Source organism: Marmota monax, unplaced genomic scaffold (genome assembly GCF_021218885.2).
Source record: "Marmota monax isolate L192 unplaced genomic scaffold, Marmota_monax_Labrador192_F-V1.1 WCK01_AAM20220418_F8-fsc00238, whole genome shotgun sequence".
In the NCBI taxonomy this organism is placed as follows: Eukaryota; Metazoa; Chordata; class Mammalia; order Rodentia; family Sciuridae; genus Marmota; species Marmota monax.
This window is the reverse complement of record NW_026693175.1, coordinates 1,736,398-1,761,329: the sequence shown is the minus strand read 5'-3', so window position 1 is coordinate 1,761,329 and position 24,932 is coordinate 1,736,398. Positions and strand designations below refer to the sequence as shown.

Sequence of the window (24,932 nt, the reverse complement as noted above, 5' to 3'; positions counted from 1 at the left end):
TATGGCCGATATTTGAAAGGGAAGAAGCCCCTATAAAGCTGCAGCACTGAGCAGCCCAGCCAGCAGTGTCAGTGGGCACAGGGAGCTTCGCCGCCACCATGAACTTCTCCGGCAAGTACCAGCTGCAGAGCCAGGAGAACTTCGAGCCCTTCATGAAAGCAATTGGTGAGTGCTGAACAGGCGGCAAGTCTGGCCCTACTGGGGTGGCTCCAGGGCCTGAGGCTGAGATGGAGGAGAGGCTGAGGCACACTGGACTAGGGTCAGTGAGCGGGCTTTTGCAGTCTTTTGCCACATGCGCTGTGACTCCCTGGACAAGGCCACCCACGGCCAGTGAAAAGAGAGCTGATCTGGACTGAAGCTCATGTTCTCTGGAACTTCACTGTGTGAGCCTGTCCATCCGTCCATCTACCCACCCATCCATCTACCCATCCACCCATCCACCTACTCATCCACCCATCTACCCACCCACCCACCCATCCACCCATCCACCTACTCATCCACACATCTACCCACCCAACCATCCATCCATCCACCCCCCCACCTATCCACCTACTCATCCACCCACCCACCCATCCATCCACTCATCCATTCATCTACTCATTCACCCATCCACCTACTCATCCACACATCTACCCACCCACCCATCCATCCACCTATCTATGCATCTACCCACCCACCCACCCACCCAGCCATCCCTTTATCCCTTCATGCCAGCCTTGGTTCCAGGCCAGGCACACATCAAGGTCTGTGCTGGACAGATAACCAAGGAGACAGATGACAATGAGCCACATTTCCAGGGCGCAGTTTAGAGAGCAGAGATGAATGTGAGCAGGTGCCCCCTGATGTGTAGGGCACCGTGCCCAGCCAGGATCCTCAATGCCCCACCAATCTCACAAACTGCTGAGATGGGCACAGTGAGTTCCCCATTTCACAACTGAGGCTGAGAAAGGCTGGGTAGTTGTGGCCAGGGTCACATAGTGGGAAGGGTTTGGATGGGACTGGACATAGGTTCTGGGCCCAGAGGCCTGCGTTAACCCCTTGGCCTCCCCAGGTCCAGGAGGGTGTGGAGGGAGGTTGAGCCTTGGAAGATGAGCAGGTGCCACCAGGGGCTGGGGAGGGCGCCTGCTTGGCGGGGGGGGGGTAGCCTGGAGAGGAGGGTGCAGCAGGAAGAGGGAGGGTGCTGGGGGAGGGACAGGAAAGAAGGCCTCCAGGGACCCCCAGAGCCCCCATGTGCAGCAGGTCCCACACCTGTGTGTCCAAATGCCCACCCATACCAGGAGTGCCACCCTGTTGTCAGGAGGTACCCCGCACCCAACTCTATAAGGAACGCTTTGCCCGCCATCAGCTGGCAGTCTGAAAGGGCCGGGAAACAGCTCAATGAGCATCACCGCAGAGGAGCCAATCAGCCCCCCGCTGATACAAAGACCTATCCACAGCCCGCACTGCCCAACTGTGCCTGGTCTGGCCTGGGTGTCCATAGCCCCCGCCATCTCAGGAGTGACCTGGTCTGGAGAAAGGAAGCTCTGGTGCCTCGGGGTGTGGAGGGTGGACTGCGTACACTCCAAGAGCCGAGTGAAGGGGAGTGGCTGTGAGTGGGAGGCAGGGAGCCGCAGAGGGAAGGTTCCAAGCACAGGAGCATCCTCTATGAATGAAATGGCAAGATGGCGGCAGGCCCGGCGCCACCCACCTTCCCTTTGGAGGCCAAAGCCCCGGGCTCTCAGGCCTTGGGGGTCAGTGCCATCCTGCCCCCATGTCAGTCTCTCTCTGCCCAGCTTTATACCCCACCCTGCCGTCTCTAAGCCTCCTGGTTCCCCAGGTCTGCCCGATGACCTCATCCAGAAGGGGAAGGACCTCAAGGGGGTGTCGGAGGTGGTGCAGAACGGGAAGCACTTCAAGCTCACCATCACCACCGGCTCCAAGGTGATCCAGAACGAGTTCACCCTGGGGGAGGAGTGTGAGCTGGAGACCATGACCGGGGAGAAGATCAAGGTAAGAGGCGCCCCTGCAGCCACCTCTGCCTCCGAGGCTTCCTGCCTGAGCCTCCCAGTTCCCACTGCGGGCACCCCATGAGGGGAGGGCAGCAGACGGCCCTGGGGAAGCCCATTTCATATTCCCTGGTTCCATCCCAGGTGCTCGGCCACATGGGAAGCCCACTCAGAGCAGGACTCTGAGGCTCATGTTCTCCGGGCCCAACACCCCTGGCTCTTGAGGGCCTCGGAGGTGCCCAGCAGGTGTCTGTGAGGCCCTTGATGAGCCCAGAGCAGAGGGTGTGGGGAAGGTCTCCAGAGGTGCCGGCAGCACAGGACCACAAGCCTCGGCAGGAGCACAGACCCGGCTTTTCCCGACCTTGGCTCCCTCATGGCACAGGCTGCCAACCTGGGGTGCGATGGGAACTGGGCAGGGCCGTGTGCATGCCGTGGTGCCTGTCCTACGGCACCATCTCCATGGGCCTCTGAGGTGCCCCACAAGACCATGTGCACCCAGTGGAGCCAGAGCCACAGAGCCTGTCTCCTCTGCTCCCAGGTGTCCCTGTGCCTCTCCCGGCTGCCCTCCACCTCTCCCCTGCAGACGTGATGTGTGAGCCAGGAGGGGACTCCAGAGCTCAGGCCCACAGGGTCCCCTTTCCATAGGCCTTTCCATTGGAATGCTTGGAGGCCAGAGCTTCACCTTGGCCAGCATCTTCTGCTCCTGGCTGGGTTTCTGTGTTACCTCTTTCGGCATGCCTCCAGCTCGGAAGGGGGGCTGCAGGAGGAAAGAGGAATGTTCTGGAAGGATGGGTTACATGCCAAAGCAAGCCATGTGTTCTCTCAGCTGGCCAGCACTGTGAATTTGACCTCCCTCCACCAGCTTGGAGAATAGGGACCTTAGTTGATTCTATCCTAGCATTTGTGTTTGGGAACACTTAGATCCTGGGGTCTTTCTGGGTCAATGCCACAGAATGCACTTCCAGCCGCACGGTGCTGGCTCCTCTCTCCTTCTGAAGTGCACCTCGCTCCTTGGATCCCGAGAGGCCGCTGGGAGCACAGGGCCGGGAGTTTGGGTGTTTGGAAGCTGACCCTGTGCAGGGGAGCCAGGCTCATGGCGAGGGTCTTGCCCACTCCCAGACCCCTCCTCATAGGCCCTCTCCGTCTCCTGCAGACAGTGGTCAACATGGAAGGTGACAACAAGCTGGTGACAACTATCAAAAACATCAAGTCTGTGACTGAACTCAACGGTGACATCATCACCAGTGTGAGTTGGTGCTCGGGGCTTCGGCTCCCAGTGCTGGGAGAGGAGAGGTGGGGGTGAGGATCTGCTCAGGGTCCCCCATCCTGCCAGCCCGGCCCCAAGTCTCCAAGTGTGCTGCTGCTGTCAGTGTCACCTTCCACTCCTGGAGGAGCCCTTACGCACGGGTGGTTCACGCACAGGCTCAACAGCAGCGTTTCTAGATGGGGAGCCGCAGCAGCATGGAGCTAGGGGCAGTGGTCGCTGAACTGGTGCCTGAACACCCAAACCTTTGGCGTGAGGGAGGAGCTGGGGACAGAGGCACAGGGATGAGCAGCCACTGGCACAGCTCACCTCCTCCTGTCCCCGCTGGGAGGAAATGCAGCCAGTCTGCGGGTGTCCCTCTGCGGGCCTCTGGGCTCCTGGAGCCACCCTTCCCAAGGACACAGCAGCCACACACCACGAGGCTGTGGTCGAGTTAGGCTCCTTCATTGCCTTTCCTGTTTTATGGCCTCTTGGAGGTTCAGAGCCGCAGCCCTGCCTCCTGCCAGCACTAACCCACAAGCCCTGGGGGCGAGTTGATGCAGCTGATGGGCGGTGCCCTCAGGGGTGAGGCACCCCAGTACCCGGCGTTGGCCAGCCTCCCCAGCGCAGGCTGCATCTGCCTGTCGCTCTGCAGTGTTGCCCCCAGCACGAGGCTCAAGGAGCTGCAGAAGGAGGCTGCCCAGGAGTCTGTCCCCACCCAAGAGCCACAGCCCTCAAGCAGGACTTGCAGGGCAGAGCAGGGCAGTGGAGCTGAGCCGCCAGGACTGAGCCCCAGCCAGCAGCCTTCCATAACCTCCGTCTGGCCTCATCCTCGGGTCTCCTGAGGGGAGGCAGGACAAGGGACTCACTAGTCAGGATAACCTGTCCAGGGCCATCCTGACAGGGCTCCCATTCATTCAGCGGCAGCCCCTCCCTGCTGCCCAAGTTCAGGAGCTCCTTTCATCACCTGCTAGGTCACCACCGCTGTCACATTCCAGAGTGCCCACAGGGCGGAGGGCACGTCCTTTCATAACACAGACCTCACTGTCACTGCCCCACTCAGCCCTGGGCGGAAAGTGGTGAGGGCCATCGTGCTCCTGGCCAGTCGCTCCATGTGTCTGTGTACATGTGTCCTTGACACTCATAGCATGTGTTTGGTGCATAATAGGTGCTCAATGAAACCTTGGGAAATTGGATTGGATTAGGCTGGTTTGGGTGGTCTTACTATAACAGCCATCGATGTACAAGATAATTCAGTAAATGGCAGGACAGATCTCCACATCAAAAGGGAAGTGATGAAGGCTGGCACAGGGTTTTAGGACAAACTGCCAGTGCTTCCTCCGGTCCCACAGAAAACAGTGGGATCTTTGAGTTGTTTGTTTCATATATCTGGCATATCCTAGGCTATTTTGGGAAATTGGTTTTTGTTTTGTTTTGTTACAATTTAACATCAGGTGAACAATTCATGTTTTCTTTTCTGGCTTTCAGACCATGACTGTGGGTGACATTGTCTTCAAGAGAATCAGCAAGAGAATCTAGACAAGTCTGCATTTTATATTCTTTTACTGTGTAAAATTAATGTAATAAAGTGAAGTTTGTTTTAAAAATGATTTTTCTTCTTGATGATCTGGTCACCATGAGCCACCTACGATCATGATCCCCAGGTTCCACCCCACCAGCTCAGGACCGGAGGGCAGGTCTCACCCTGCACTGTAGACCTCAGCCTGCCCTCTCCGGTGTCCCTGACAGGAACTCCAGGTGTGCCGCATCTGTAGGGTGGCCCTGGCACAGCCCTCCCCAGCCAGCCCCATTGGCAAGGAGCTGGAGAAAGAGGGTGTGCAGTGGGCTTGTCCTGAGGGTGGCTCCCTGAAGGGATAGGGGCAGGAGCACTGGGCAGACACAGGACAGCTCTACTCATGAGATCAACCAGACCTGCAAGTCAGTGGGGAGGTGGGTCGAGGACGTGAATAGACTGCTCACACATGAAATACGTCTATGGCGAGGTACCCAAATAAAAGTCAATAGTAAAAAGAAACACCCAAGCTATGTAAGCACGTGGGCACAGGCCCTGCCTTCGATGGCAGGTGAACACTGTGAGGCCCATACAGAGCCACTTGACAGTATCCCTGATCACATTGAAAACAATGTGATCCCTAACACCTAGCAAGGCCACTGTCCTAGGGCTTCCTACACACGTGCTATACACACACATGAAGAGACACACAGATGCAGAAACCTAAAGCTGTAAATAAATGCTCACTGCTAAATAAGAATAGAACTGTGGTCCAGGCACGCCCTGAAATAACCCACAATACATTAAATGCACAAGGTAGGTCTACATGTACAGCATAGAAATGTCCCTTAAGATAAAGCACATTGTTTAAAAAGCTAGTTTTGTAACAATGTTGACAATATCATTCCTGTAAATTTTGCTAAAACATGAAACAAAGCTATAGGTGAACACGGGAAACCTCTAGTTGATTGCAACGCTGGATAAAAGCCATGACCTCTAGGGTGGAACAAATTTGAAAGTCAAAAGCTTTTTGCCTGATTTACATTGTATGAATCTTTTGCAAGTAAATGATTTTGTGGAACCATTTTTTAGAGGGCAATGAACTTAACAAGCATATGCCTTAAGAAAAAATTCTGGGCTTGAAGATGTAACTGTAGCTAATTGCTCCTTGGCTTTGGACCTCGGTATTCTCACTGTGAAATGGGCAGCAGGAGACCTTCTCTAGAACTTTTGCAAGAAGCCCATGAATTGGTGCACACCAAAGGCCATCAGAGTAAAGCACGTCACTGTTGCCATTGGATTCCTCTGGGAATGTCGCTGGGTTTGGTAAGAGCATTAGCAGCAACTGTGCAGCCACAGGAATTAACCTCTGAGAGCAGACGCAGAGGCTGAGAGAAGAGGTTCATCCGCAGCCCCAAGGGGCGGTGGCACTGAGGTTCTAGATCTCCAGCCGCAGGAAGAGAGAGTAGTCAAGTACTCTGAGCAAACCTCCAGGACTACACAAAATTCCCCGGCTCCTAGCGAGGCTCCTCCCTGGGAACTCATTTGGGGGAAGATCGCTATTAAGACTTGGACTGAAAAGGAGATTTAATTTTAGAAGCGAATTTTGGTTTTTACAGATGCCCAGAAGACCCTGGGCTGGAAATCTGCTTTACACAAATTGGCTCAACAGCTGTGGGTAAGGTGGGCTGTTTTTGCCCCGACCTCTCGGGCCCCTTGCCTGCGGTGCGGTCCTCCCGCCGACAGGGGGCGCTTGCCGCAGGTGCCGTGCCAGGTGTCTGCAGGTGCGATGCGGTCTACACCTGCAGCAGTCTACATCCACCCAGAAGAGTGCTTCCCCTTTTCAAAACACGGATTGGGTTAGAGGAAATGATTCATGGGGTGGGGAGGAGAAGGAAGTCTGGCTTTAAAAACTACTCTGAGCCAGGAGTGGTGGCCCACCCTTGTAATTCCATGGCTTGGGAGCTGAGACAGGAGGATCAAAAGTTCGAGGACAGCCTCAGTAGTTTAGCAAGGCCCTAAGCAACTTAGTGAAACCCTGTCTCAAAATAAAATTTTTAAAAAAGGGTTGGTGATGTGGCTCAGTGGTAAAGCATCCCTGGGTTAAATCCCTAGTACTGAGAGCAGGGGGTGGGGGCGGGGGGAACCTATCCTTAATTACTCCCCTAAAATTGCACAATCTAGCACAGCAGCCACTGTGATTGCTTTGACTATTCAAACATAAACGGAAATTAAATAAAATAAAAGATTCCGTCTGAGTCAGACTCAAGTGCTCAGCAGTCAGGAGTCGCTAGTGATGACTGTTTGGGGCGGCAAAAATTATCCATCATCACTGCTCCGAGGTCCTTAGAAGCCACACCTGTTTGCTTGGAAACATAAAGGGCTTAAAGGGCTTTGTCGATTGCTGTAACACAAAAACTCAAAGTGCACACTGCTCGGTAATTAGCAAATTCATCCATCCATTATACACATTTCCCAAGCACCTGTCCTGCTCCAGGACCTGGGCCAGGTTCTGGGGTGAGAACAGCCCCACCCTCCAGGAGTTCACAATCAGAGGGGAGGCAATGCCCGGGGTTGGTGTTCTGAGGGGGCGGGGGGGGGGGGGAGGGCAGTGGAGCTGGAGCTCAAGGTCAGGGAACAGAGCATTGTTAGAGTCTGTAAATAAGTCAAAATAACACCTGGCATTTTGCCAGGGGAATGTTAGAGTTCGTAAACAAGTCTGGATGGTGCCTGGCAAAATGCCAGAGGGAGTGGTTTGAGAAGTAACAAAAGCAAGCCATTAAGTGTGGAGATTCCTGATTGGTTGACTGCTGTATCTAGTTTATGCTAATTAGATAAGCTGTGTGGAATGTATAAATACTGCTCCTGTCCTGCAATAAACGGCTCCTACTCCTGCTGTATCAACGTACACAAGTTGTTCGTCATCCCCTGGTTATTTTGCTGCAGCCGGACTGCAGCAGAGCATCATCCTCCAGGCAGCCCTTCAGCAGAGGACCTGCTGGAGCACAGGCAGGGAGTGTGTGTGGAGAGAAGAGGGCAGATAGAGGGCTGAACCACCTCCTGTGGATGCCACACGTGGGGGCAGGTGGAGAAACAACGTCAGAGGCTCGTCCCAAGGACCAGTCACGTCAGTCACGGTCAGGGAGTGGAGTGGGTAGAGAGAAGTCCACTCATCAGAGGCCCCAACAGCAAACGCTAGAGTGGGCGAGAGCCATTCAGTAGAGGGGCAGGGGCAGTGAAGGGGCAGGGGCAGTGGAGGGCAGGAGTGGGGCCAGGCTACAGTGGGCTCCACAGAAATGCACAGGGAGGAAAAGCAGATGAGACTACAACTAAAAGAACCCTCGCCATGGAGACCAAGGGTCTTGGAGGTCCAGGAGTCCTGATCTGAAGATGGGAGTGGTGAGGAGTGGCAGGACCCTGGAGGGAGGGGAACCACATGGAGCAGATCCCAGGGTCACAGGAAGACCAGGGCTCCACGGCACAGGAGCAGTCTAGCTCTGGAGGAGAGAGGGAAGGAGGATCACAGACACACAGAATTCACCAAGACAACAGCTTCAGGAAGACGGGGAGGAAAAAATGACCCCGGACATGGGAGACAACCAGTGGGTGGGCAGACAACATAGCCCAGAAGGGAAGAGGGCTGGAGAGGTTTCCATCCAGGAGGAAGAGGGGGTCATTCGAAGGTGCCAGTGGAGCGTAGCCTCCTGGTCTGCGGAATGGGGATTGAAAGAACTGCCAGTCTTCCTATAGAACCTTCCATAGAAGAGAGTGTCCTTGAAGAAGAGCCAAATGTCAGGGACTAATATTCTGCAAAGAGTGGCCTTTTGCAGAGTTTTCAGCCACTAGACGAAGTTCAGAGGGAGGCAGTGGGTCATTCTGGAGCTGGAGGAGCAGGGATGGAGGAAAACACGGAATTTGCGGAGCTTACTTGACTCCACGAAGCTGGGTGGAGTTCTGGGGTCAGTGGTAGTAGCCCAAGGTTGCATAGAAGTCTTGGGGACATCCCTAACTGAAGGAGTTTGTTCCGGGGTCTCAGAAAACATTGGTGAGAAATTTGAAGTCTCAGAAGATAATAGGCCATTCTTGGAATAGGACAATTCTCAAGACCTACACTTTTTTATGGAAATAACAAGAGTCTCCCAGGAAATCAGGACACACTGGTCACATCTCTGAAGAGGTGCACAGGTGTTCCTTCTGGTGAGAAGAGCAAGAACCCCAGGGCACGGACAGAAAAAGAAATTCAGCAAGGGAAGTAATTACTCAGCCCTCTGACGGAGCCTCTTGGGACAATGAAGGAGTCTAAGCCTAGAAAGACCACCCAGGCACACGGAGCCAAACCCCCAGGTACACCTCTGCTGGACCCAGGGCCATCGCGTGCGTGTCTCCTCCCTTCTCTCCCAGGTGCACCCTGGGAAGGCTTCTTCAGTCCTACTAGGTCAATGGCGAGAAAAATCCAGGTATTGTCCCAGCAGCTCCCACATCACAAGGAGGCACCAGGCCGGGTGCTAAGGTGGGGAGATATTCCCTCTGTATGTCTAGAATTATTTCTAAAATTACACTTGGAACCCAGACCCAGAATTGAGATCTTAGGTGGCTTGGGCAAGGTCCTGCCTCTTTCTGCATGTGTCCCCTTCTGAATGGGCTTCAAGTCTCTGAGTGGGTCCTAAAGGGCCTAACAGCCATTCCTCATAATCCCACCGACCTGAGGAAGTCAGACAGCACTCACCCGAGTCGCCAAACGCTGACGATTCCAGCCCCAGGGGAGACCACCAGCCCCAGAGACACTTGCACAAATAGGTGAGCAGCCAGGAGACTCCAGGCGCCTGCCACCCTCAGCCTGGCACCATAGCCCCATGGCACCCCCCACACACGCCAGGTGCACACACACCAGACACATCCCTCCCCTGCACCCCTCTCCATGTGGTTCACCACTGCTTTCAGGATGACACTGGGCTTTAATCGATCACTTACATTTGTATCCCTCCTACACTGGGGGCTCCATTACCAGACGCTAGGGCCCAGCAACAGCGCGTACCTACAGGCGTCGGGCTGGGAGACAGCGTCAAACTCATTGAACAAGCTGAACTGAGCCCAAATGACAAGGTGAACACAGGGCAGGACGTCCCCACGAGGCTGAGCTTGCTCACCAAGGGTCTCTGCAGAGACCCGCTGCCTCCAGAGCCCCTCCCCGCGGGCTGCCCCCGCCCCAGGTCCTCAGGGCTTCTTGTGGAACAGAGCCGGGGCTGGCTCCGCGCTGGGCTCGGCCATGACCTGCATGGGCTGGTTGTTCAGGGCCGCTTCTCGCATCTTGTGGTACATGAACTCGTTCTGGCGGAACATGCGCAGCTCCATCTCCGTCTGCACCCGCATGGCCTGGGGGACACATCCACAGTGAATGGTGGGGACAGCCCAGGACACTTGAGGGAGCTCTGCTCTCCACCTCAGCAGTGGGCAGTTAGTGCGGAAGGCGGCGTGGCCCCGAGGGAGTAGTCAGAGGGACTGTTTCCACCAGAGAATGTTTGCCCTCAGGACCCCAAGCGGGGACCCAGACTTGGGTCCCTCACTTATGCTGTGGGACCTCAGGCAAGTGACACAACCACTTCAGCCCTCAGTCTTGTCCAGAACACAAATGAGATCCCCTTGTGCCTCACAGTAGGTTTGGAAGATCATGGAGTATGGCACACGAGAAAGCCCTGTCTCTCCACGTGTCAGGACATCTGTGGTTTCACTGGAAACCACAGTGAATCAGACTGATGGAGACTCTGCCTGGACAAGCTTAGTGGCTGGACAGACAGCTAGTCACCTCCGCTCCCCGCTGTCGCTTGGTCCCTGAATCCATGTTCAGAGCTAGCATATCCTCTCTCTTATAGATGAGGATCTGGGGGTCTGAGAAGTCAGGGACACCTCACCTGAGGTCACATTAGTCCTAGTGTCAAGACCACTCTGCAACACTTGAGGTCACAGTGTGAAGACATGAAGTATACCTGCTTCCCCTGGACGAAGTCACCTGAGGACAGTCCTGTCACTCAAATAAACCAGCACTTCAAAGCAGGCAGGGAAGCAGCAGATAGTAAAACTGCGCCCCTCGTCCCTTGGGCCTTTAAGCACTGACTTGCTGAACCCACACCACGACACCATCCTGGTCCCTACCACACAGAGGTGGAGCCGGGCAGATGTCACTGCCATCACTGTGTGGAGGAGCACAACTGGAGAGAGCAGAGGCTGGGACTCCGCCCCGGAGTCGGACTCCAGAGGCGAGTTCCAAGCTCAATGTGTAAATGGCTGTGCACACACCACAGTCCGGCTTCTCAGTCCAGCCGTGGCCATCTCAGGCCCAGCACTTAGGCCTCAGCCTTGCCGTCACCCCTCAGTCACTACAGACAGAGCCCCTTCCCAGGGCCCCGGGGTTCCTGGATATGAAACAATGGGATGACAAAGCATTTCTGCACCCTCCCTTTCTGGTCCCTCCAGATATCAGGACTCCCCTAGGGCCAGGTCCACCTGAACTAGGCCTTACCCCCTCAGGGAGCTCAGAGGTCGAGGCCCAGCCCTCAGGCACTACTTGCCTCCAGGTCCTTAGTGATGGGGTGGGAGGGCCCGTGAGTCACCAGGAGGATGGCGTAGGCTTTGCAGATCATCCCGTGCCCCACCTCGATGTGACCAGCGTGCCAGTTGGTCAGGCCTGCCCGCATCACGGCCATGCCCAGTTGGGCATTGTTGGGGTGGTAGAGCTTCCTGCAGGGGGACAGAAGATAACAAGACATGACCCCAAGCCCTCCCACTCCCACCCGTCTCCTAGTGGCTCAGAAAGAACCTTCAGTGCTAGGCCCGTCTGCCCCTCCTGCTAGTCTGTGAGGCCTCCCTGGCCAGCTGGGTGGGACTGAGGGGCACAGGGAGCTGTAGGAGCTGGGACTCCGGCCTGAGCCCCCAAGCTGCATCCCCATGAGAAGGCCCAGGATGGCACTCTGAGCTAGAATAGGGGGAGCTGGGGCCCTAGGGGGCACTCAGGCTCTCCTATGAAAGTGACAGGAATAACTAGAGCGTCCTTCTCAGGACAGCTGGTGGTTGTGCTCCTCTGGGAGGCTCCCTCCTGCCCGCTGGGCAGTGGGCAGCGTGTCTAACAGGCGGCCTCCTCTGGAAGACTTCCTCATTTGTCCAGAAATGCAAACCCACCGGCTCATGGGGACGCGGAAGTGAAGGGTGGTCACTACTACTCGGAGCCCATGTAGAAAGGCTGGAGGGAAGGAGATGTGGGTGGCCCACAGAGGCCGTGGGTGAGGAGGCGCAGCACCTGCGCCCTGTGTGCCATTTGGAGGAGGTCTCAGGAGACCATCCTGGGTCGGCAATGGTCACCTACATGTAGCCGTCCACCATCCGCCTGGCGTAGTGGGAGGCCTCATCGAAGGCCTGGAGGTAGGAGAGGACCTCAGACACGACACTCAGCATCCGCAGCGTGTAGAGGTTGGTATCAGCAAACACTGGCTCCTGCTTCTGCAGAGCCTCTCGGCACAGCCTCACCACCTGGAGCGAGACACGGGCCACCGTCACCACTATCCCGGAGCCGGAGCCTCAGTCACACGGGAGCATCCCGAGGACCCCGGACCTCTTTTAAGGCTGGGGAAGCTGCTGACAGAAGTGAGGCAGCCGAGTTTGTGACTGGGCTAAGATGCGGGGATGAGAGTGTAACCACGGGACACACCAATGACAGAGGTAGTGGGCAGCTTTTAAATCTGTGGGCAGCTGAGAGCTGTGAAAGCTGTGTACGTATGTGTGTATACGTGTATACATGTGCATACAAAGACATACATGTGCAAATATGTGCACATGTACAAATACAGACAGGTGACAGGTCCATGACAGATTTGTCCCACGGCAATGCAATGACATGGGTACTACCAGTATTCCCAATTTACTAGAGGAAAAAACTGAAGCACAGAGAAGGTAAGTACTTTGTCAAAGTCACACAGGTAGTGAGATCAAAGATTCGAACCAAGCAGTTGAGCTCCATCTTTGCGACCCTTCTTGTGATTCTCCACATGGGTTGTACTTTGGAATATCTGGAAAGCTTTTTTAAAATGCTGATGCCCCCCCCCCAAAAAAAGACTCTACCCCAGACTAATTGATACCAAATATCTGGGAGAAAGATGTGGGATGTGCAGTTTGTGGGAGGCGCTGGGGATCCTTCTGCCCAGTGAGGCTGAGCAAGTTGATAGATACATACAAGATGATGGGCAGAGAAGGCGGTTCCCGGAAGGCCGGAGACCTGCTGGGAGGACGCTGCCTTGGTGGGGGCAGGCTTTCCCACAGCTCATGCGTAGACACAAGCTGAGACTGCACCTCACAAACCCAGAGGGTCTCTCGATTGGGTTGTCATTATCCTCCTCCTCCCTGGATGCTCTCATGGGGAAGGGCCACCAGTTCTCTCCATTTCAAAACTAGCCGAGCTCTGAGGCTTCCCCAGAGCCTGGGAGCAAATGGTTGTGGGGTGGCAACGGGGAGCTGCGGCCAGCCCGTCCTGCAGGAAACCCTCTCCAATCCAAGGGGCAGTGGGCAGCCCGAAGTTGGCTCTGCCAAGTTTGAATGAAGACAAAGAAGAAATGAAGAGGAGACAAGAATCCAGAGAAAGAGAACCCGCCTGCTGCCCACTCCCGGCTCACGCCCTGACGCGGCTTCCCAAGCTGTGCGCAACACTGGGCATTGACTCTCCCCACCCGACAGGATTCCAGGGAGGCAAGGACAGTGTCGTGTTGGTCACCCCAGGGAGGGCTCTGCATGTGCAATGACTGAGTTAGCAGAGACCGAGGAGGAGAGGAGGGAGAAGGAAGAGAACCCACCCCCATGGTACCGCGTCCTAGTGCCACGCAAACCTGCCCACATGCCCCAGTGGCTTAATGAGTTCGGGAGAACATCCTGACTCTGGTCTCTGTTCTGCTGCAGACTGGGTGACTGGCATCTCAGGGGGTGAGACTCAGCTGCCCAGGATAATTCAAAGCCACTTCACTGCAGCCCAGTGTTGGGCCGTGGGCCTCAGCTTCAGCTGCATGTTGAAATTGCTGGAGAACTTTGATAATCTTACTGTCTGGGTCTCACTTCCAGAGATTGTGCTGAAATTGTCCTGGGCCAGGGTCTGGGCATCAGGACTTTTGAAGGTGATTCTAGTGTACAGCCCCCTCTCTAGTGAGAGCCCCTGGTGCTTCCAGAAACCACAACTGAATTTTGGTTGGCGGAGACTAGAAACTGTGGCCATTCAAGCACTCAATTACTCAGAGCAAGAGGCCATTCCCATGAGTCCAACCGTCATCGCCATCCCACCTCCAATGGCCCTGAGCTGTCCTACAGCCCCAGACACATCTGTCAAGCTGCCCCTGCTCTGCTCAGACCTAGTTCCCGTGAGCTGAAGGGTCGCTGAGAACACACCTCTAGCAGGTACTAAAGGATCAGGAGCAAGAAAAGCCCTAGTCTCAATCAAGGGACATCCGCAGAAGAGCAGCCCTTCCCCGCTCCTCCCCAGCCCAGCCCTAGAGCAGTAGCCTCTCACCTCATGGTACAGACCCTCGGAGCGAGCCTTGTGTATTTTTTCCAATGTGTCCTTGGAGAATTGTATCATCTCCTTCACAGCTTCCTGAGAGGGCTGGAAAAGAGGGACGTGAAGTTGGAGGCCCCCTCCAGGGAAAGCCCACTCTGTTGACAGCTGCCAGCGGAGGTAGGTGAGGCCACCGAGATCAGTGCCTTCCTGGTTCTGAACTCTGGGTCCTGCGGCTCTGTCAGGATTCCTGCAGCTTCTCTGCCTTGCTTTCTGCCAGCTAGTGATCCCTAGTCCGGGCTCCCCGTGGGCTGTGGCCAGGAGCAGAGCCTGGCGCTGGTCCCTGTAGGGTGTTTTCTGCATTTGGGATTCTGATCTATCACCCAAAACATCGGCCACTCATCCACTAGCCCACCTTCACCGGCACGCTCCGCACGCTCTGGAGGCAGCCTGAGGCGAGGACTGAGCCTGCAGCATTGGACTCCAGTTCACAGGGGGTCGTTAAGGGGGATCCTGCGCTTCTGCCCATTCAAACCTCCCAGCGTCTTAGCATCTGGCCAAGGTTGGCATCCTGACCAGAGGACGTCAGAAGGGATTTTTGCCAGCTACATCTGAAACCGAGATCCACTTGGTTTACCGCATTAATCCCGCCAAAACCTATCCAAAGACGTTTTTGGTATTTGAGGCATGAAAGTACCATAATCAAGAAGCCATATCACATGAGGACACCATAATTTTGAAGGAAAAAAAACCACTGAATTTGTCAAAGTTCAAAGGAGGAAGAGAAGGTACTAAATGAAGGGGGAGGGGGAGGGAAAAGGGGAGGAGCCAAGTAGAGGGGAGGAGCCAGAGAGAAGGAAAGGAACGCCCCCCCAGGGAAGAGGGGCGGGGCCAGGGAGAGGGGCGGGATCAGAGGAGAGGAGCCTGAGATAAGCAAAGGAGCCAGGGGAGGGGCCAGGGGAGAGGGGAGGATCGTGATTTCAAAGCCAGCCTTAGCAACTTTGCAAGGCACTTAGCAACTCAACTCTAAATAAATATAGAAAAGGGAGATGTGGCTCAGTGGTAAAGCACCCCTGGGATCAACAGGGCTAGTTCGGGGCACTTTGTTATAAGCAGCTCCAGCAAACTAGCCTGCACAGCATTGCTTGGCCCCTGATTCTTGCCCTTTAACAAACACAGCTCATTCCACATCTGCACATAAACATCTGGCTCATTCATCTTAGTGGGTTCAGGGTATTTTCTCCTTTGACTCTCTGTCTGTGGTTATTTGGGTTTTATTCAATATTCAGTGTTCCCAACAGGGCCGCCACCTACATCTTTCTTCCTTCCTGGGTCTCTGAGACCTTGGGCCAGCTCCCCTTCAGGGACCTTCCCTACACCTCTTACGAAGGCATGGCAGGCCTTGAAGACACTCTTCCCACTGGACTCAGGACCCAGCCCTTCCGGCTTGACCATAGAGCCAGACAATGTCACTGTCGTTTTTGGTGCGTGGCTTTGCCCTGCTACTCTGACACCTGGCCACTCGGCTCCCTCCTGGTGCAGCTGAGCTCCAGAGGCCCCTCCGCAAGCCTGCCCCCTCTCCATGTTGTCATCCGTGAGACCAGGAATTTCTCTGGGAAAACCCAGTAACAAATCTCTTTGTCCCTCAGACCTCCATGTCTGAGAGGCTCAGGGGTATTTCACCCACATGGGGGTGGGAGGTGCGCCGAGTGCCTCTGCTCCCTTTCCTATGGCACCTTGGTTCATCCTCAAGACGACCCTTGCAGCGGGCCTTCATTCCTGTTTCGCAGATGGGAAGACGGAGTGACTCCCCCAAACTCAGACCCCTAGTCGGGACAGCTGGGCCCTACCACCCCTTACCACCTCCCCGGGGCCATGGGGACCTCGACTGGCTGTGAGAGCTGCCCTGGCCTGGCTCCAGGGGCAGTGGCCTGGGCCCAGCGGTGGGCTGCGTGTACCTTGGGGTCTTCCTTCACTCCCAGGAAGAGGTCATCCTTCAGCCCTTTCTGGCAGTGCTCACAGGTGCAGTCGAAGTAGTACTGCTGCTTCAGCTGCTGCCTGCGCTCCTCGCTGACACTGAGGAAGTCGATGTAAGACACCGTCAGCTCCTCTCCCTCCGAGATCTTGCCCAGGGCCCGGAGCTCGATCCTAGAGCAGGACGAAGGGGCAGGAGTCAGGAGAACCAGGCCACCCACAGAGGATCGTGCTCTCCTAGGCTCAAGGGTCAAGTCCCAGAGACTGCACCTCCACTAGCACCCCGAGAAAGCACCCATTCCCCCCAGGAGGGGGAATGTGACCCCTAGTTGCTAGGTCGCTCAGTATTATAATGGTCAAATCTGCTCCATTCAGCCGATTGCCCTGGAATAAGTTCCCATAGGCTCCCAGTAGAGGGCTGGGCTGAGCCATAAAACCATACACAGCCACCATTTCTGCAGCCACCTGTGTGCACTTAGTTACTGGTTATCTGTGACAAGGGAAGGGAGAAACAAGGAGACAAACCCCAAGAAAAAAAGACCTAGAAGCGATTTCTGGTTAGTTTGGAGACACTCTCAAAGACATATACATTCCATTACCCACAACCCTGGCACACTCTGTGTCTGACTTTAAGCCTCAGGACCTTCAGCTTTGGTCCAATGTTCAGGCCCTCCCTGTGGGGGACTCATGCCCACCACTATCACTGGAGGTAGACAAACAAAGGCTGGGTCTGCAGCCTGCTCATCACTGCCTTCAGCATTTCCTGGGAGACACGGCATACTGGCAACGGTAGGTAGATTTCCTTCCCCCCAGACCTTACCCTCCAGTACCCACCCGCTGAGCAACAATATGAAAGATGCTCAAGGTGAAAGCCCTCTGCAGAACTGACACCCAGTGGATCCGACAGGCAGGCTGCGGGCCCCACCCACTCCACCCCCACCCCCCAGCACCACAAGGTCAGATGGTTACAGAGAAGTGTGAGACTGGCAAGCTAGATCCCAAGCCCGGTCCAGAGCCTTACGGCCCTGGGGAAAACCACCATCCAAAGAGCAAGGGGCAGGATGCAGAGGGCTGGGGACAGGCACTGCAGAGGTGGGCATGGCTTTACCACCCAGAAAGGCTGTTAGGTGCTGTGTGAAAGGCAGGGCAGGACTCTAGCACCTGGAGGGATTCCAGGCAAAGCATCCCCTTCCATGTCTTCCAAGGTGAGTGGCAGAGACATGCCCGCCTGGCACCTGAGGTCACCACTTAAGGTGGAAACCTCTCCCCAAATTGGACTACACCAACGCGCCCCAAAATGCACTCATTGAGGCAGCCTGGGAAAGCCCCGGACACCACCCCCTATTCCTGCTTTCCTTTCTTCCCAGCCCAGTTCTCAGCAGAGGCAATGAAAGGCAGGTGGGACAGAAGGTGGGTGGTTGTGCTCACAGCTCTGCTGAGAATCCTAACATGCTGAGCTGCAGGGCCCCATGTCTCTGAAACGAGGACACAAACCAAGAAAACAAGTGGCCTCCTCCCAGGTCCCAGAGCACAGGGGTGGCAGAGATTAGAGTCGGGTGCCCTGGGTGCCCCTGGTGCTGCTCCCATGAGGTTTCCAGGAAGCCTCACGGCCAGCACAGTTGCCTGGGACACGAGATGGCCCACTGCCCTGGGTTTTAGGACTCCACTACCAGGCAAATTGTCCCAGGTGAGCCACTCCAGGGCCAGGGTGTAGGGTAGATCACTGGTGTCCTGTCCCGGGAGATGAGGACCCACTCTGCTCCCACGGTTCCTTTCCCAGAGGCAGCTCGCCATGGTGACAGATTGAAATCCAACAGTGATCTGTGGCTCAGATGGTTTAATGGTGTTTAAGAGTTTTCAAAACCAAATTAATTTTGTATCACTTAAATACCAAAAAACACACATATATCTTCTCCCAGTCTGATGTTACAGGTGAGCCCTGACTTCCAGGGCTCACGTCCCAGTAAACCCATGGGTAACTGAAAATATCACAGGACAAAAACGCAGGTGGGCTTGCCCCTGCTGGGGAGCGTGAAAGTAATAAAGTGTCCCAACCCTCAAAAGACATGTGCAGTCCCCTGACCTGCCCCACACCATAGCCTGGCCCGGCTGCCTTCAATATGCCCAGAACATGGGCACTGCCTGCAGTGGGCGAGGTCATCTCCCACTGATGTCACTGTGCACCTGATGTCTCAACTACTGCGCTACTGGTGGGTGACAGGATGACCACATGGGCATACTTCTGCACTACCAGGATGTCAAAAAAATCTTTGTGCCAAGCCACTGTAAGCAGGGACATCTGTACGTGGAATTGGTGGCTGGGGGCAAAAGGGAATTGAAGTAAGCACTGCCGAAGAAGCAGGAAGTGAGGGGTGTGGCACTGCCCTTCCTGTGGCCGCTGTCCTGGACCTGTCCCTGCCCTGTCGGGACCCAGGTCCCTTGTACTTCAGCACTCTGCCATCTATCACCCAGCTAGCTGAGCGACAAGCAGCCACTTATTTAAAGCATTTTTTTGCAGAGCTTAGGAACAGAGCCAGAGCCAGAGGTCCCCAGAGACACCGTCCTCCTCACCTTTGCTCCCCTGATGTGGAACCCAAAGCCAGGAGATGGTGTGGCGCATCCAGAGTCTCATGTGAGGCACAGCAACAAATCAGGTGCCCCAAGCTCTCCTAGCCCTCATCCCCAAAGACCACTTCAAGGGTCCCAAGCACAGCCCGACCCAAAGACCCCTCTGGAGCTATTTGATCGTCATTAAGGAAAAGCAAAAGCAAAATTTAACCTAAACTGCGAATTCACAGAGTTGGCCAGAAACTATAAACAGAATACTAAAATGAATGACTATTGATCAGAATTTTCACAGTTGTGGATGCTATTTTCAGAAACCAGTCTGGGCAAGAAGTTGGGGTTATAAACAAACTGGGTCCTTATCAGGTCAGTGGATCCACAGCCCCCGTCTTGTGGTGAACAGGGTGTAGGGGGCAGACGTAGGTTTGGGCTAAGATGTGGACTAGAAGGACTCATGCTTGGTGGCCAGGAGAGAGAGAGAGAGCAGACAGAGAGGAAGAGGTGGGTGAGCAGCAGATGCCCAGTTCAAAAGCATTAACAATACGCCATGCAAGGAGGATGGGCCCTGGCGTGCAGAGGACACGCGGACGGACAGCAGACATGGAGTCTCGGGCGGGGTGGGCCCAGCACACCAGGCAAAGGAGGCAGATGGGTCAGAGGAGCAGGGGTCATGGAAGGGCTGACCCACCTCATCTGGGTGTGAAACATGGACTTCACTGCCTCATGGCTGAAAGACAAAACAGACACCAGGTGGAGTCAATACCACTGGCAGACCTGCCCAGTGGGCAAGGTGCCCCACAACTGTCACAGACACCAGGTGAAGTCAATACCACTGGCCGGCCTGCCTAGTCAGCAAGGTGCCACTCACTGTCACAGCAGCCTGCATCCTAGCCCTTCCAGCCGGTCCCAGGACAGGACGCGGCTGGCCTGGTGGACAGTGCCCTGGTTTTGGAGTGAGGAGGTCTGGGGGTAGAAGGCTCTTGGCCCTGCATATCTTGCTTCCTTCCCTGGGCCTCTGGGTCTCACCTGCCACCTGGCACGTGGTGTCCTGAGAATGCATTTGAAGTCCAGTGCTAAGATGTGGTCCACTCACACAGCTAGTAGGTAAAACTGGTCAGAGCTGGAATCAGGACCTAATGGCAGGCCCAGGGGTCTCTCCAGATGGCAGGTGGCCAGGCAGTGAACGCAAAGGCGTCTTCTCACACAGAAGCCAAGCAGCCCAGACAAACATGGCTGCTCAGAATTAGTAGACACAGGGAAGCCAGAGCAGAAGCCGAGAGGACAGAGGAAGGTTCCCAGGCTCCTTGGCCATTGTGCAGAGTGACCGGCAGAGTCCCGGGTCGCCATAGCTTAGGGAAAGGCCTAGAGAGTCAGCCCTGCACATGGCTGAGTGTGATCTCCTTGCCAGCCAGGCCAGACTGGAAAACTGGCCCTCTCAGGAGATTGCAGGAGGTCCAGGCAGTGACCCCAAGAAGCTTGGGAGGACAAATACAGATGCTGGGAAAATAGTATCATCAAGATCCAAAATAAACTTTCCCATCTTAAAGTCTTTCTCAATTCCGTTAGAAACTGACATCGGAAACGGGCAGGAAGAGGGAAATCGGGTCCTTGCCACATTGATGGCGAGGCCTAGCTCTCAGCGGGACACAGAGTCTACTGTTTCTGGCTTCTGGGGAATCACTGGGAAAATGCGCTTAATGCTAGAGGCTTTAGGGTATGTTCCTGCAGCCTCCCTCAACCTGAATTCTGCATGACCTGAGAGAGATGATTCTAGCTTCACATTTTAAAATAGACGCTAGAGGCTCATCTAACATGCCAGGCAGCCTCAAGAAACACACCAGGCCTTGGAAGTGACCCGTGGCACTCTGCTCTCTCCTCACTACCCTTCCCAGCCGCAGCTCGTCTGTGGAAGGTTCCAACTGGGCGCACAGGGGACTTTCACCGCAGTTCAAGGTGGAAGGCCCACTCTGGTTAAGTGAAGTCAACAGACACGGGAGGCCGCCTGTCCCCGCATGCCCTTTCAGCTGGACTCACCTGCCATTGTTGAATATGACAGTGCAGTTGGGCCAGCAGTCGTGGTTAACCAGCCCCAGGTTGGGGAAGATGCCCACGCCCACAGCCTGCAGGCCTCTCTGATCGCTGAGAGTAAACCCGTTGCAGTTGATCTACCAGAGAAAGAGACCAAAGGGCCGTCAGGGACACCCGCAAGGCAAAGGCCACCCAGCTTCGAGGGAGCCTGAAGCCAGGGAGCCTAGGGAATGCCCCTGCTCTGCGTCACTCCAGATGACCCACAGGGGAGAGCAACCCGGAGCCCCATCTTGGCAAAAGTGCATCAGCACCTTGAAGCTGGCCCAGGTTCTATTCTAAAAGGGCTCAAGATGGAAATGCCGGGTCCCTGGCTGGGCTCGCGTGAGTCCCCCTGGGCACGCTGAGGTTCCCCTCTATACCCTCATGTAGGAGCACACAGCCCATGCCCTTGCCTGTCTCTCTCCTCCTTTCTTTGCCTGCCCTCTCACAGTTCCCGTAGCTGCCGCGACATAAAATTGACAAAGCTCTTGGACTATTTTTTAATCTGGCATATAGTTATTTCTTGTTTTTTCTAGTACTGGGATTGAACCAGGGGTGTTCAACCACTGAGCTGCAGCCCCAGCACTTATTAACTGTGAAACAGGGTTTCTCCAACTTGCCATCCTCCTGTCTCAGCCTCTGAGTCCCGGTTTGTATTTCCTGTTCACAAATTTGAAAAATCAGAAGAGGGCCATATTTAATGTGTCTCTGAAACGCAAGGCAAATCAAGTTGCTACTACAGATGTAGCAGTCAAATGATTTTCTTTTCCTTAAAAATAAGTCGTTCTTTCTAGAAACAGGTTCTAAACACTTGCTCTCAGAGCACAAGACGCGTGCAAGAGCGCACACCTGGAGTGTGTCAGTGACTGCGTCTGGGTAACGGAAACAGCACGCCTGTGTGTCCCGGCCTGGTGGTTGGTACTGGAGAAGGCCACCTTCCCACAACTCTCCTCAGATATGGGCACACCCGTGAGCACCAGGCACACTTCTTTCCTCTCTGAGCTCTGGTGTCCCATCTGTAGGTTGAGTCAAATGGACTAGAGGAACTCTAAGGATCCTCTCAGCTCCAGGCTCTGGTAGTTATAGGACCGTGGCTCTCATTCCCAGACCCCTAGGGATGCCCAGGGTGTGTCTGTCACAGCAGCTCGCCGCAGGGCTAACAGAAGTAAGGACAGATGCCCTGGCACCAGACAGTCTGCTTCCAGACCTTCCTCAAGCAGCAACTGTGTGGCCTTCAGAGATCACACAACCTCTCTGAGCCTGGGTTCTCTGTTCTATAAACAAGGGCCCTCACCTTGTGTGGTGACGATTCATGACACAATCTGTGGGGAGAGGCCATGATGGCTACCTTTATGGGTCAGCATGGCTGGACCATGGTGCCCAGGTACTTAATTTGGTCAAACCTTAGTATGTGTGTTTCTGTAGAGTTGTTTTTTAGATGAGATTAACTTTTAAACGAGTGAACTTGGAGCAAAGCAGAGTGGCCACCGCTTTGCAGGTGGGTCCTGATCAGCAGCAGACCTTGACATAGGAGAGACTGATCTCCCCTGAGCAAGAGGGACTGGTGGGGCAGACTGCCTTTGGCTCAAGCCCAGCTCTTCCCTGGGTATCCAGCAACCCCTGGACAGAGTTGCCTGAGCCAGTCCCTTAAAATAAGTCCCCACCCCTCTCTCCATGGTCAGGCCTGGAGAGGCAGCAAGTGTGACCTTCTTGTTGCTATTCCGCGGACCCCCTCCTCATCCTCATCACCAGCACCATGGGAGAGGCCGAGGCCCACTGGCCAAGGAGCTCCTGATCCACAGGCCCCACCCCTACCTCCTGGACCTGGTGGCTCCCCTGGCTGGGCTGCCCCCTCCACAAGCCCAATTTCCCTGGCTGCACAAGGACCCACTGCTCCAGTGCCCCCTCAGTCCTGCCCTGCAGACCTGGGGAGAGGAAGGGGTTTAGTTCCAAGGTGACTGGTGGGCAGGGAGCGATGGGGATCAGGTCTTTGTTTTCATTTCAGACTGAAGAAAGTTTACCAAGTGCTGATAAGCAGGAAGATAAGTTGTCATTCAGAAATGATGCAGAAATAGTGTGTGGACGGGATGGCAGGTTCAGTCAGGGCCGGACAGATCCCAGATCAAGCAAAGCCATGGAGGGTCAGGGCCAGGTCTCATCTAAAAGCTCTGTGCTCCTCCATCCACTGGTCCCCTCCTGACTCTGCACCAGCACTTCCTGGAAGCTTCTTGGCTGGACAACCCCCTCTGTCCCCGTCTCCCCTCTTTACTAGGAATAACACTCCAGGGTCTCTAGTTTCAAATAGGACTATTTAGAGGCCTGTCCCTGGGCTCCTAAGGGGAAGCAGCAGATGCTCCTGCTGCTTGGTTGCCCACCCACCCAAAGGCTGGAAGGGAAGGAGGGAGGAGAAGACAGAGGTGGGGCGGGCCGCGGGAGGAGGGTGGGGCGGGGCCGGAGGGGAGTGGAGGGGCCGGAGGGGAGTGGAGGGCGGATCCGGCGCCGTACCACTCCGAAGATGTGGGAGATGTACTGCATGCTGAAAGTTTGGCTCTGGGGCGGCCAGTACTGCAGGAACGTGTCCACGTCCACCCGCAGCTCCTTCTGCTCCTCCTCCCCAAAGTGTTCCACGTGGTTCTGCAGGTCGTCCACCGACACCAAGCAGCCCTCGGTGAGCCCGCTGCCCTCTCTCTCCACCCGCCACATGATGCGTGCGGCCAACCTGCGGGAGGGCAGCGTTAGGCAGGCCACGCTCCCAGTCACGGTCACGGTCACGGTCACGCTGCGTTCATTCAGCCGCGGCTGATGCGCGCCAGGCCCCATGTGCAGGGACAAGGGTGCCCAGAGCGCTCAGGCCGGGGCAGCCGGGTGACTGGGAGACCACTGTAAGTGGACAGTACTCTTCTGTCCCACCCGTTGTCAGATCCCAGCTCCTGCCATTGTTTCTAGAGAAGCCAAAACCGTGGTTTTCCTGAATGTGGAAACCCCCATGTCTCAACCCTGGCAGGTCAGCTGTTACATACAGGGCCCTGGACGGCCTGCCGAGCCTGCCTGCCGTGCTCTGTGAACTCCCCCGGCCTCCCTCTTAGCCGGGTGGGGGGAAGGGCAGGAGTGAGCAGCCCAGGGCCCTGGAAGTCCCTCCTGGTCTGCAGGGCCTGACCTGATATTCTCATTGGGTGCCTTCCCGTGTCTCTTGAGGGCCGAGCACTCCTTCTTGTGGTCCAGCCAGGCGTCCTTCTGGCAGGTGCGGTCGCAGTAGTGGGCGAACTTGCACTGACCGCAGCGGTGCAGCTTCTCCTGCCTCTTGAAGCAGGTGTGGCACACTACAGTCACCAGGCTGGCAGGGCAGAGAGAGCAGGTCAGGGGTCTCAGTGCTCCGGCTGACAGCACTCAACCCCCACAAGAGAGGTTCAAAGAAAAGACACTTATTTGGGCTCAGAGTTCAGGTCGGGTTGGGGTTCACCTCTGGGGTGGCCTTTTTGGTTTGTTGTGGTTGGTTTGGTTTGGGGCACTAGGGGTTGAACCCAGGGAGCTCTACCACAGAGCCACAGCCCAAAGAGACAGGTTGGCCTCAAAATTGGGATCCTCATGCATCAACCTTCTAACTTGCTAGAATTACAGGCTACACCCACCTGGCTATGGTGGCCTCCAGGGGGAGGCAGCCCAGGGAGCCACAGGGAGGGTTCCCTGTGGGTATGTGTGCGCTCCCTGGTCCCTTGAAGCCACAGCTTCATCTTGGGCACTGGAGCCTCGCAACCTGAAGACCTAGTCCTATTCTGCCCACGGGTCCCACTGCAGGCCACAGTCCTGGATCTCCACCTCCAACGCCTTGCCGTAGGGCAGGGCCACACCTGGCACAGGAAGCGCTGATATGCACTGAAACCATACCTACCCCAGTGGGGAGACCTGGGCTCAGGAACCAGCTCTGTGGGCTGGTCCTCATCACTCCAAACTCCAGACTCCCGCCTTTCAGACGAGGGGCCTGAGCTTCCCGAGGTCCCCTCTAGTTCTGGCCATCCTGCAGCAGGCATTTCTCGTGGCCCTGTGGGAGACACCTCTGCCCTC

The 24,932-nt window shown here is 55.6% G+C and overlaps 2 protein-coding genes across 5 annotated transcripts in view; one reads left to right on the top strand and one right to left on the bottom strand.

The window, feature by feature from the left end:
* The first annotated feature begins 7 nt into the window (after positions 1 to 7).
* On the top strand, positions 8 to 4,838 carry Fabp1 (fatty acid binding protein 1). The gene is made up of 4 exons (XM_046455959.2): positions 8 to 165; positions 1,817 to 1,989; positions 3,139 to 3,231; positions 4,717 to 4,838. Exons 1-4 carry the CDS (start codon positions 99 to 101, stop codon positions 4,765 to 4,767), a joined length of 384 nt encoding a protein of 127 aa, XP_046311915.1. The 5' UTR covers positions 8 to 98; the 3' UTR covers positions 4,768 to 4,838.
* Positions 4,839 to 9,676: 4,838 nt separating this feature from the next.
* The window catches only part of Smyd1 (SET and MYND domain containing 1), a 33,426-nt gene continuing 18,170 nt past the window's right edge, over positions 9,677 to 24,932 (bottom strand). For 2 of the 4 annotated variants that reach the window (XM_046455955.2, XM_046455956.2), the window contains exons 3-11: positions 24,028 to 24,204; positions 23,376 to 23,589; positions 20,838 to 20,968; positions 19,492 to 19,530; positions 16,223 to 16,412; positions 14,280 to 14,372; positions 12,099 to 12,262; positions 11,308 to 11,476; positions 9,677 to 10,114 (exon numbers count right to left, since the gene is read on the bottom strand). In XM_046455955.2, the coding sequence (XP_046311911.1) occupies positions 9,956 to 10,114; positions 11,308 to 11,476; positions 12,099 to 12,262; positions 14,280 to 14,372; positions 16,223 to 16,412; positions 19,492 to 19,530; positions 20,838 to 20,968; positions 23,376 to 23,589; positions 24,028 to 24,204 (1,336 nt within the window). In that variant the 3' untranslated portion in view covers positions 9,677 to 9,955. The remainder of the gene's footprint in view (positions 10,115 to 11,307; positions 11,477 to 12,098; positions 12,263 to 14,279; positions 14,373 to 16,222; positions 16,413 to 19,491; positions 19,531 to 20,837; positions 20,969 to 23,375; positions 23,590 to 24,027; positions 24,205 to 24,932) is intronic. The other 2 variants (XM_046455958.2, XM_046455957.2) reach the window with 2 other exon arrangements.

Bases quoted from the DNA above. Each gene is read 5' to 3' on its own strand.
- Fabp1 (XM_046455959.2), top strand. From the start codon at position 99: ATGAACTTCTCCGGCAAGTACCAGCTGCAGAGCCAGGAGAACTTCGAG. The intron at 166-1,816 runs GTGAGTGCTGAA...CTGGTTCCCCAG, and splicing joins GCCCTTCATGAAAGCAATTG to GTCTGCCCGATGACCTCATC. The intron at 1,990-3,138 runs GTAAGAGGCGCC...CGTCTCCTGCAG, and splicing joins TGACCGGGGAGAAGATCAAG to ACAGTGGTCAACATGGAAGG.